The following is a 12,334-nucleotide window of genomic DNA, read 5'->3' as shown; positions in this document are numbered from 1 at the left end:
AAGAACAAAACAACTCCACAACACTTGCAGAGAGATACTCACTTAGCCACAGCGGTGAAAGCCAGCTCTACATTGAGACCTGACCTGGCGCTGGTCTCCATGAAGGGAACTCCAAACTCCTGCAGAGTCAAAGCAATGACAGTTATCGGAGATCTTCACTATTTTACGCCCAGAAGACTCAAACATATGTATGATAATTTAACAAACCGCTGCCTCTTTGATATGCTAACATTGTTTTAAATGAAGGCTGTTGGGTTAAGATGATACACAAGTTTTCAGGAGAAATTCACAGCACAATAGTGAACTAGTTTACTTTGGATAAATCCAGCACAGTGGTGATACATTTGTCTCCCAGCTTTTCCTCTGCAGAGGCATTTGTCTGAGCCCACAGTGATGATAACTGATGCGTTTTTTTCCGTCCCAGACTGAGTTACTTAGTGGCACTTCATTGCTCCCACTTCTGGGCTGAATCGCTTGGCTAACTGGTATTTGTTTTCTTTGCCGCGCTGCGAAGCAACAGTCAGGGAGATTGATAAAAGGAAACATTTGCTCCTGGTTTCAGTGCTTTGCGGTTGTATTTGTAGCCACCAGGACTATGAAAGTGAATATGAATGAATGTTCTGCAGAATGTCTTTCGACTTTTATAGATGACGACACAGAAGGCAGGAATCTATACAATACATATTCATTATCAAATGATAATCATCTAGAGGAGGGCAACACCTCTGACGTGTCTGGCCTTTCTCCGTTTTATCAATCTTTTTGGTTTGCAGGTGGTACATTTTCCTTACAAAACAGAAAGAAATCTCTAGATAATCCCACCTTTCTGTAATATTCCTAATCTTTTGATCTGCCATAGAAATTCAATCAGCAATACAAATACAGTATCTTTGGAAAATGAAACAAAAGGAGAAATAAGTGCGATTTTGTTAGAATTAAAAGATGTCTTAAAACCTTTTTGGTTATGTAGGGCGTAGCTTCTCAGCTGTAGCATCTGGACAGTAAATTGTAAATGTAAATAATTACCTTTGCAAGCCTCTCGCCATCTTCTCTCTTCACCACCCTCTCATGAGTGGCATCAGCCTGGTGAGACAAGAAAAACAAGGTCACACACGCCAGAACCGTGCAACAGCATTGGTGCTAATAAAACCACAACATCCACCCACTCACTGTTCAGATCTGCTCTCTATTTGTCCACAGTTTACATATAAGCCTTTCCCGGTGTTCAGGTCTGATGGCAGCTAATGAGTCAAGATTGACTCTCAGGATGCTAATTAAGCACTGATATGGAGTGGGGGGGACTGAAACAAGACAGAGCTCCAAGGCAGAGACATCTGTTCTCTTTTTAGAGGGAGGGATGTGAATGGCAGTTATAGAACAAAATGTGTAACACTGATATTTGCAAATTATCAGGTTGAGATATTGTCAGATACTGTATCTGTGTTTTTGAAAAGATCAAGAATATTTTACTTTTAGAAATATAATCAGGCAAATAGTCACCATGATCGACTGACTGAGCTTTTTTGGTACGGATACCAAAACACTATTTTCCGATCGTAATCGAATGACCGTTAGTCTGACTCTCAATACTTTGACTTTCCTTACCCTGTCTGTGGCACTCAGCTCCAAGCCCATTGGTTCCTACTGAAGACTGATGTAATAATATCTCACAAATAGATACTTTGAATTTTTAAAAAAAGGCTAAATAATTTTCTTAAACAGCTTGGCACTGTAGTTTTTAGCAAACGTTACTTAAACAGGAGTAAATTGTGTATTGTTGGGGACTATTTTAAGCCGTGGATTAATACAGATTTGGTGCTTAAGGGCATATTTACGGGAGCAGTACGGTGTCTGTGGCATTACCTCACAAATAAACTACAGTGCCTATGTTCACCCTAATTAAGGAACCTGTCACGCAGTGTTTTTAATAGATTTAGGACAACAATGGACTGTACAGCACAAAGGAATTAGCTATATCAGACTTTGGATATACAGACAAAAGGCTATTTTAAAATATAGAATACTGTATTGCCTGACTTATCCCATAAATGGTTAATAAATGGTTAATTGTATCTGAATTTAAAGCCACCATATGAGAACTTTGCCTAAATAAAAATTAGTGGAATTATTACTCAAGTCAGGAATTATCTTATCAAAGAATAAGTAAACTAAGAATTAGACTTACAATTACAGTAAATGCCAATATGTTTTGATATTCTTTGCTAGAGACAAAGACTAGTTGATACCAGCAAAATTGTATACTATTGAAGATTGCTACACAGCCCTAGTGTGCATGTATCAAGAGTATTTTTTCTTTTCTTTCACACTATGCCTTGCCTTGTTTCCAAGCAGCATGAGCACCACATCCTGTTGGGCATACTCATGGATCTCAGTCAGCCATGCCTGGTAACAATACAGGACAAAAGAGACAAGAGAGAGAGAAGACATAGTAGCTGTTAGACAAGCAAAATGGAACAACCTGTGATGGAGAAAAGAAAGAAGAAATATGTAGTACACATAAAAAGGGCTTTGGGAAGAGAAAGCCTTGTCTGGGACTTGTCAAGGACAAGCCTGAGCACTAAATGTAATAAGGTGAATAAAGAGGAAGAGGAAAGTGAGAGCGACTACGGCATTTAGAAGATGGCTAAATGGGTAAAGGAAGTAAAGACAGAAAAACTGAGGCAAGGACAAAGATATAAAAGGGATAAAAGCAAGAAAGAGTATGTGAGAAAGAGAAATACTGTGTGAGAGAGAGTTACTTTAACAAACTCTCATCAGTTTAATCAACACTGTTTACCAGGACTGTTTGTCCTGCCTCAACTACAGTGTGTACACGGGAGAAGGATAAAGCTTCACAGGGGAACAAACATCACCTCTGACTGTATGAGCTCCGACAGCACCTGCACTATCCATTCACAGTTAGTGAGCATTCAATCAGCTCAGAAGGACCCCTGCAAAACCCTCCTGATTAAATAATATCCCTCATTTCAGCACAAAGCTTAATTACTCCACATTGGATTTCTGACTGGCTGATGATCAATCCACCTTTCCTTTAGTAGTCTTACTCCAGAGCTGTCGCCCCTCTGACAGCTCTTCTGTAATTAATTCCAATGATGAATCTTGGTTCTAAAGGGATTTCACCGGGGTCACCTCCAGCCAAAGGTCATGTTAAATAACAGGAGATGAGATAGGCCGTGTGTTGACACTGCTGCCTGTGAATATCAGAGTGGTTAAGAAGGACCATGCATGTGTCAACTGGAATATTTATTATGAACAATAATGAATCAAAACATATACAAAATGTAAGAATATGAACTTTTATTTCTTTTTATTACTTTTATAGTAGCATTTATCACAAAGCGATATAGAACTAATCCACAGCATCTTTAAAACCTTCTCCCAGCCTATCTTAGTCTTCAGCTGTAGTCAAACCATCCAACACCCAAACTCTGGAGCTCCGAGGCTTCACCCACACTGTACACAGATTTAGTTGTAGTTAAACTTTTTAGTGGTCACTACTTATTCTTTCATGTTTTGTTAAAAAAACATATTCATTACTTAATCACATTAGATGTTTGTAATAATCAGCTTAAAGGTCCAGTGTGTAACGTGTTTAGTTGTTCCTTATCAAATCTGTGTTGCCCGTTCACAAACTTGTCCTTTTTCATGAATATTTACCACCATCAATTCCAAGTATTCCTTTTGGCTTGACATTTTCCATTTGCATTCGCATGAACTGGGGTAGACGCTCCATATTCATGCGACATCTTGAAATACGTTAGCCGGTAAGGGACATACAGGACATACTGCTCTGCCTTTCGCGTTTTCAGTGTCACATGATAAACTCACAAGTGCTGCTAATGCTGCTAATGGGTATCGTGGCTCCCCGGCCCCCGCAAGTTTGAAGAAGGAAACATGGAGGACCACAAATTTCAGGAACAGGAGTGTTCTTCTTCAACCAGAAAAAGAAAAAGGATATTGAAAAGAGCAAGAGACCGTCTTTTTGAAGCGTGAAGGCTACCGTAGCTGTAATACGTACTTTGAACTGCGTGGTGCGAGAGAGTTGATTGCGATATATGATCTCAATGCTAGATGGGAGAAATTCCTACACATTGGACCTTGGCAGGGTGGGGGGACTGATGGGGTCTGGGCAGTGAGAAAAAGGTTCAATGGCTTACATGCAGTTTGGAAACTTGAAGCTCTGATTCCTGAATTAAACTTACCACGCAGTACAATGCATTGGAAAATTATAATACGATGTGATCTGTGATTGGATTGTCTTTCTGTTTTTTCAGAGCAAATGTATTGAATACATTGTTCTTAAAATTATACTGTCATAAAAGAAAAACTAGTTATAATAATGAATTGCTATTGTAGTAGTGACAAGTAGCCTAATGTTTTATATTTGTAATGTTTCTTTGCATGTTTAATTTAACATGCTTATTTTATGTAAAAAATATTTTTTCTTTACTAATAATTTTAGTAATGACTACTAATGTAAACTTGATTTGTCTACTGCATCAACTTACTGCTCTGTGTTAATACAACTTGACCTGTTGAGGTTCACCTTATGTAAAATCTTTAAGGCAACGGGTTTCCATGCAAATTTCTAGTGAAGTCAACTAATTCGGGATAACAGTAAACTCCACATCTAATGGAATGATGCACGGCCCTTTACAGGCTCACGAGATTAGCATTGCATGACCATTGCTCACACACACAGATGATTATAAATAAAAGATCTGCATTTCAGTCAGCTACCAACCCATCATACAGCAAACAGCAGTGAGTCACTCACTTTCACCAAGGCTGTTAAAAGGCTTTTTGCTTATAAGGAACGAGACTACATTTTATTCAAAATTTTCGTTTAGCTAAACAGTGTTTAAAAGGAAAAAAAACCCTATAAAAATACATATAGAAGAAGGAAAACACAAATATAGACTTGACAGTTTTGCTCCTTCATTCTGGCCTTTAATTTGGGTGATACAAACTGAAATCTGGTTAACGTTTTACTAATACTAGGCTAATTCTACAAATAATAGACTGAAAATAAATGATTACAGTAGCTACAGTTATATAGGAGCTATTATCATACTATTCTGAATACACTGTTTACCTTTAAACGTCTTTTGTGCTTTGACCAATCCTCCAGTTTATTGTGTTGCCTTGAAATTAACGCTGAATCACGTTTGCGATTTGATGAGGTCAGAGAGGGACATACAAGACATTTAGAGAAAGGTCCGACTCAGCCCTTTGCTATTCTGAAATAGCTGAGAAAAAGATTGTGTTGGGTTGTTTGGTTTTGCATCCGCAGTTCTCTTCAACATAGTGCTGAAGGGCTGAATGTTACTAAGGAACATTTTGCATGTGCACAATTATCTGCTTCATGCATAGTTCAACGTTTTGTCAAGGCTTCTCATTATTCACATGTTGCTCAGCTAGGTCAACTTGCTGTTTTTACTTCTTTTTGAAAATGGCTCATCTTTAAATTCCGTGCGCTCTTTAAAGTAGTAATGTTTATCAATCAAAATAACAAATTGCCGTGTACGTCTGGCCTTTGTAATAGGTTATTGTTCATCTATCTCCCACCTTTGCAAAATTTCATTTGACAGCTTTCCTCTGACTGATTCTCTCCATACAGCAATCGTTGATGAGCCATAACTTGTAATTAGATCATTCAGCTGTTTCGAGTGCACCACCCCTATGGGTCATTTCACAGATACAATAATTGATTCCAGATGAAGCCACTTGTCACCTCCATCCTGGAGAATTAAAGTCTCCTATTGTCTTCTTATCGCAGGAGAAGAATGGCATGTGTAATGACTCAACAGCAAAAATGGATCAATGCAGTAAAGTGATTTAGGCATGACTATTTGAATGAGAAAGAGGATATTTTAGTACATTTATACTGTTTGTTAGTTGTCAGTGCTCCTGGAGTCTCCACCAGCACACCCCTCCACAAAATGAATGCAACTGGTAACAAAAAACTATCCCAGTTTATAAACAAAAAAAGAGCAGGCTGAGGAAGACACTGGGAGAAAAACAGGCTCCCTGAGTTAACACACATCTACTTGTGTGAAAGAGAACAGACTCTAGTTTTAAGGAAGTGATAATTGACGAGTAAACTCACGTAAATAAAGATACAATGATGAACAGCCCACTATTGAGAGTCATTACATCTCTGTGAAAGGCTGAACAAACAGTGACATCCTGTTGTCAGGTTCACATCCGTACAATGCAAACAGGCTTAAAACATGAGGCTCTGGATTGCCATACTTGACAGTAACAAACACCCTGTAGATTCTCTTATATCTGGAGCTGCCTTTATTTCTCACATCTTAAGGATCTTATAGACTAGACGCAGCCCAGCTGGCGCGTGCAAATGTGACGTCATGGGATCGCCGTGACTATTTATACCCGCTGGTGCTCACGACACTAGTTGCAGTCTTCTCCTGAACAGAGGTGGTGCTAATGAGCAAAGGCTACAGACGTTGCTCTTTCTACGGACTAGAAGAAGAAAAAGCTAAACAACAGCAGAACTGGCTGCAACATTGCCGTCAATGCTTCGATTTGATTCAATGACCTACTTTGTCGGATCAAGCCTTTCATTCGCCATTAAAGAACTCATCTTAACCCAGTAAGTTTACAAGAGAGACTTGCAGTCACTGTGAGAGTCCTGGCATCCGGTTGTCGGCGAACCCGTTCAGGCCTCCCGTTTCCGCTTTGTCGTGCGCCGCTGAAAAAAAAAGAGCCATGCGCGACCTCTGCTCGCGCACCATAAATCGGGCGCGCCGGCAGGATATTACGTCATTTTGACGTCATGATGGCACGCGCCACCTTGGATGCGTCTAGTGTAAAACACGCTTTAGTCACTCACTTCACATTGACTCTTGTAGATTAGATTCACACAAATTAATGTGGATTAAAGTCTGTTTGGCATCTGCAGACTGTAGACACTGAAAGCATTCTCTCTCGCAGCAGCTTGCAGCATTTGGCTGCTAACAAAATGCAACATAAAAGAAACGTTGTTCTACTGCAAGTGTTAGTACGGTATTGTGTCCGCCTTGACACTAAGTGGCACTGACGGTAAACCTACATTTATTTAGAATCACAAGTATTCATTGCCCTCTTGTGATCACAGTGAGACACAATACAATAGTACAATACAACGTTTTAAATCAGTATAATCACTATTAATATCATTTTGTGCAACTTATTATTAGCGCAATTATTACAAAAAAACAACAGTAACAGTTTTCTGCCGTCGAGACAAGTTGCCACAGAAGTTCATATCAGCATCAACGCACACATGATAGCGTACTTCAAAGCTTCAGAGACTCTGTCGTTGGGAGACCACACATCTTTTCCAGAGTTCATTACAGTAAGGGACCATTCGGTATTTATGGAATGGACCACCGGAGGAAAATAGGGGAGGGTCATGTTTTGCTGAGGGGAGGGTCATCCAACATTTTTCAGTCCGGGGGGGGGGGGTCACCCAGCTTTTGTATTCATGAAACAGCAACATTTCAAAGTGGCTTGTTTGGTGCATATTTTTCCATGTAGCTCTTAGTCTCGGCCCTCCTTCGCTACCAGATGGGTCTGACCCATGAGTTTGCTGGGGGCAGAGGGGAGCTGCCTGGTGGCTGAAACAGGATAATTGCATTGTTTAAAAAATAGGATGGAATAATTACGTCTGACATGATCATATATTTTATAAATATCTTAAATAACACAAAACAACTACCATAACTGGTGGTAGGTAATACATCTGATTTCATATACTGCTTTAGTAAAAAAAATATTACCTGGCTGACGATGGGAGCAGCAGGGCGCTTAAAAAACGAAAATGACTGTTGCACTATGTCTGGTTTAGTCACATAAGTCATGGCTGTTAAAAAACAATGGGAATCTGTATATATTTACTAAGTGCAAACCAGTACAGAAGGTATTGATAAATTGTTGTGGCAGGGTGATACCTTTTTTCCAAATCATTTTGGAGGGTCATAGAAATTTTTTTACTGGCGAGGGGAGGGTCATGTCTTTTTTTGGCTGAAGGTCCCAAAACTCTTCCGGTGGCCCCTTAAATAAATAACAGTCACTAAATACTGTAAAAATAAATAGATAAAATCAAATACATCTATTTGTCTGTCTATTTAGAACAACAGGGCTTCAAGCAGCTGAATAGCAGGCTCCAAATAAGTTTAATACCCTCCCATGGATGAAGGTACTGGGCTGGGTTCATCTTTTATTCAAGACACATCTTTGGCCAAATGCTGAGGGAGCCAAATGTCAGTGACAACGTGGCATGGTGGCAGAGGAGGTAATACATTTCTCTGCTCATTGCCCTGGTTATAGCAAGTCCCCAAGTAGTGTGGTGAATCAGATGCAGCTAGAGGTTTGTTTTGTTTGTAGGAGCCAAAAAACCTTTTTGTCAGGTTTCTGTTCTCAGTAGCCTACAGTAGAGCTCCGATGAATTAAAATGTCAGTAAAATATCAGTTTAAAAGTTTGTACAAAATTTCCTAGTAACCTTTTCAGTCAATATTAACAGAAAATAAGTATTTAGTTGCTATTTGCTCTGCGGTATTAAAATTCATAAAGATAACATGCCAAATGCTCCGCTGAAACTCACCCTTCCTGCAACAGTAGACGAGACGATAATGAAATAATGGCAGAGAGACTTTTGTAACAGAGGGAGAGACAAAGCCAGAGATGTGACAGAGAGACACAGATGGTGCCAAAAGGCAGCAAGATGGAGAGACAGCCAGTGACAGTGAAAGACAAGACAAAGACCAAAGGATCTGTATCAGAGAGAAAGGATGATAAAAGCCCAGGCAGACAGCTGCTGGCAGCTGCGTCGTGACATTGACATTGGCGAGACAAGTTGTCACTGGCAAAGGTGTGTGAGGGTAGTTCTGATGTTGTCTGTTTTCCTTTTGTTGTCACTGAGATAAAAAAGCAGGGCTGTGTCCTACTAAAAGATACAAGAGTAGTCAGGTCGGCTGATGATGCAGGAATACATTTTTTATACAACTCTCGTTAATCGTAAAATACAATGTGTCCATAGCACAACTATCAAAACTGTCAAATACCAAAAGCATTCGGTCAGTTCAGAGTTCAGAGAGACTTCGTTGCAGATAAGCAAAGATTTATTGTACATAAGCATAATATAAAATGTACAGAGTCTTTGGGGATTGGACTCCTTTGTTAAAAATATTTTAAAGGGGTAGAGAAGCCAGACATATTCCCCCAGATGGAGCCTAGACAATGGTGATGGAGACCGAATGAAGGAGCTGTCTGCCGATAAGGGACTCAGGTTGCCGTGGTTGACTATGACCAGAGGTGGAAGGGGAGGAGCAGGGTTGCATGTTTGCCTGAAAAGACAGCTGATAGCAAGGAAAGAAGACATTTAAAGCAGGATTTCATGCTGTGATTGGATCATGAATTTCGTGGCCAATTTTGGTTGGTTTACTGAAAAGTGAACACCTCTTAACAGCTGAATAGTTTTAGGAAGAGATAGTGGTGATTGAAGTTATTTAGAAGTCTTCCTGAAAAAATTTGTGCTGAGCTCCATTTGTTGCCGTATTTTCCTAAAAACAATGAAAAAATATCTAACATTACCAGAAGAATCTGAGAGATTTGTCTTTAAATTCACCAAAGTGCTCTAGTCACTGACAAACAATTATGCATTTCTTATACTGTATTCAGACTCTCTTTGCATCCTATTAAAACTCAGATCACGCTTTGCTGAATACAATAATGAACAGGACTAACATTCTTGTCTTCATGTATTCATGTCTTTCCACATGAACCAACTTTCCTTCTGTTGCACTTTTGACAAAGCAGATTTGCTATGGGGGTGACACTGCTATTCTTACCAAGCTTTGATCAGAGTATTACACCAACAGACAAAGTGGAGAAGTCTGCTGCCAACAACAGGCAGAGTCAGACTGAGCCAACCCAGAGGAGCGCAGGGAGAAAGTAGGACTTCTCTCCCAAGAGGAGGTTTAAGCTCCCCCAGACAACTGAGCTAAGCCGAGTGGCGCAGTGTCACTGTCTGACACAAGAGGAAGACACAGAGAAGTCCTGTCACACTCGGGACTGTGTTCTCGGGACACGTCCATGCAGGTACACAACCAGTCAGGCAGAAAAACCCTAATAAGCTATATTCGATGTATTCAAAACCAAGGTTTGTAATGTTTGCATTGCCATTTTCAAATCTGCTTGTTGACATTTGTGGAAGTACTTTATGTTTTCTTCTGCAGATTTTATAGGCACACACAATATCTCTAATAAAACACACAGTTATCAAGTCCCTTCTGTGTTATATAACTTCACATCATAAAAAAACAGAAAAATAACAGCCTTGTAGCTGATTTCTGTGGCCTGACAGGGAAGAGAATGGCTTTTATGTTTATAAAAGAGCAGCTGACGCTCGCAAACACGGGTGTGAGTCATGTCTGAATGACTGATGTGCTTTGAAAAGCAGCAGAGAGTGAGACGTGTATAGAGTTACTATCCTCACTTCTCTCGATGCTCTCAAATTTGTTTTTGTGCTGTAGAAGCTGAACATAAGCACTGACCCTTAACCTGTGCCTCTTTTAGTCAGTGGTAAGTTTACACTGTTCTGAGCAAATAAACCTGATAAAAAGCTTTGCATGTGGATTCTTAACTTCGACAAAAGAAACACAAGTAGCCTACATATTGCCAAAGGATGAAACAAGGTCAACTCACAGCATTTGCAGATGAAGACCTTCTATTAGAAGAAAAAGCAAGCCAAAAGAAAATAACGATGCCTGGGTTTCCAAGTTGCTTTTAAAATACAAGTAAGCATATAAACATATGTGACTCTTCTGTTGCAAGTTAAAGTGTTAGTTAACCAGCTAAAGGCTAGTATCTCCATGTACACACATAAAAGTCTTTACTATTGTTAAGGAAAAACACAGGAGCAGTGTAACTCATTTCACATAAGTGAAGAATGTTTGGGAGACCATGATGACTTACACAGAAGCATTTAATTAATGAACACTCAATTGAGGAGACAATTAAGCAGACAGTACAGTTTAACTATGATGTGTTATTGTGCAGTGCCATCCCAACCATACGAGGTTCCTGTCTTCCTGAAGGTGTATTTAAACTCATGCTGGAGGCGTTACGTTTAGCTGAACCTTTAAGGTAAACAAAGATAATGCAGTCGCCTAAACACTAAAGCCTAGTTCAGCCTCTCTCTTTCTCTGGGAAGTATGCTAAAGTCTGGCTGGCCCACCGACCTCCAAAAGGAGACAAAACATTCCCGTATCATACAGCTGCCTAGATTCCCTGAATCTGTAGAGAGACAAACATAATTATACATGAACAGGTTTGGTTAATAGTGACAGGCCGAATATTCTCGTCCCCTGACCTGTGACCTATGAATGACCTGATGTTGTCTAAGCTTTCCTTTAGTCTCATCATTCCACATCATGGTGTTTCTGGAAATTCCACCACAACTATATTGTAACAACCAATAATTTCCCCAGGAAGTGTACACTTTGTGGAGTATACACTTTTTATGAAATGTGACTCACTGTTTGCATAATGGTTGCACAATATATATTTTTGTCATCTCATTGGCATTTCTTTGGGCAGTAGACCTCGTGTGTCAAAACGACATGCAGGACAGTGAAAAAAAGTAGAGGTGAAAGATCAATTATGTATTTCATTGGTGGCAAGTCAAGAGGTAAATGAAATCAGCTCACAAACCCCGTCAGCGCAAGCCAGGACGTCAACCTTATCAATGGATTTCTATTTCTCAGAATTATGAATGTCTGAATATAAAAAAGGAAATCAATAATTTAAGGCTTTCAATATATCGACGGGAAAAGATAGGAGTGGGTAAAATGGCAAATCCAGCAAAATGGAGATTCAGTGTGAGCAGGCTGAAAGGGCTTAAAGCTGCAGACAGAAGTCATTAACCTGCAAATGTGTCACTTTGCCACATTTTCATTAAAATAAATTGATCCACACACCATCTAACTTAATGGCAGGAATGTAGAATGTAGTTTTATGTGTGTGCCAGTTTTTTAGATTGTGTGCACATAGGCAGTCCTCATTATCATGATATTCTCTCTGGCATCTGTGCCAATTATTTCCAGAGTCATGTACTGTGTGTCAGAGGGGGGTGTGGGGCTCTGTGCCTCCCTGTCAATCAAACTGATATCTTGTCAGTCCTCATGTCAGTCCTTGTAAACACAATTCCTCTAATATGTTTTTTTTGGTCTAAAGAAGCTTCAATTCTTAGGGGAAAAAAAAACTCATCTCTGTTCATATATATCTAGACATATGCTATTTTAAATT

At 39.6% G+C, this 12,334-nt stretch overlaps 1 protein-coding gene across 1 annotated transcript in view; it reads right to left on the bottom strand.

Annotated features, from left to right (window-relative positions):
* Nucleotides 1-12,334, bottom strand: part of LOC144530269 (ras-related protein Rab-26-like) — a 56,707-nt gene that overhangs the window by 2,034 nt on the left and 42,339 nt on the right. The window contains exons 6-8 of the mRNA XM_078269760.1: nucleotides 2,338-2,403; nucleotides 1,027-1,083; nucleotides 43-119 (exon numbers count right to left, since the gene is read on the bottom strand). Of these exons, the coding sequence (XP_078125886.1) occupies nucleotides 43-119; nucleotides 1,027-1,083; nucleotides 2,338-2,403 (200 nt within the window). The remainder of the gene's footprint in view (nucleotides 1-42; nucleotides 120-1,026; nucleotides 1,084-2,337; nucleotides 2,404-12,334) is intronic.

This window comes from Sander vitreus, chromosome 15, assembly GCF_031162955.1.
Source record: "Sander vitreus isolate 19-12246 chromosome 15, sanVit1, whole genome shotgun sequence".
Lineage (NCBI taxonomy): Eukaryota > Metazoa > Chordata > Actinopteri > Perciformes > Percidae > Sander > Sander vitreus.
The sequence above is the reverse complement of the archived record's forward strand: the minus strand, read 5'-3'. Positions and strand labels throughout refer to the sequence as shown.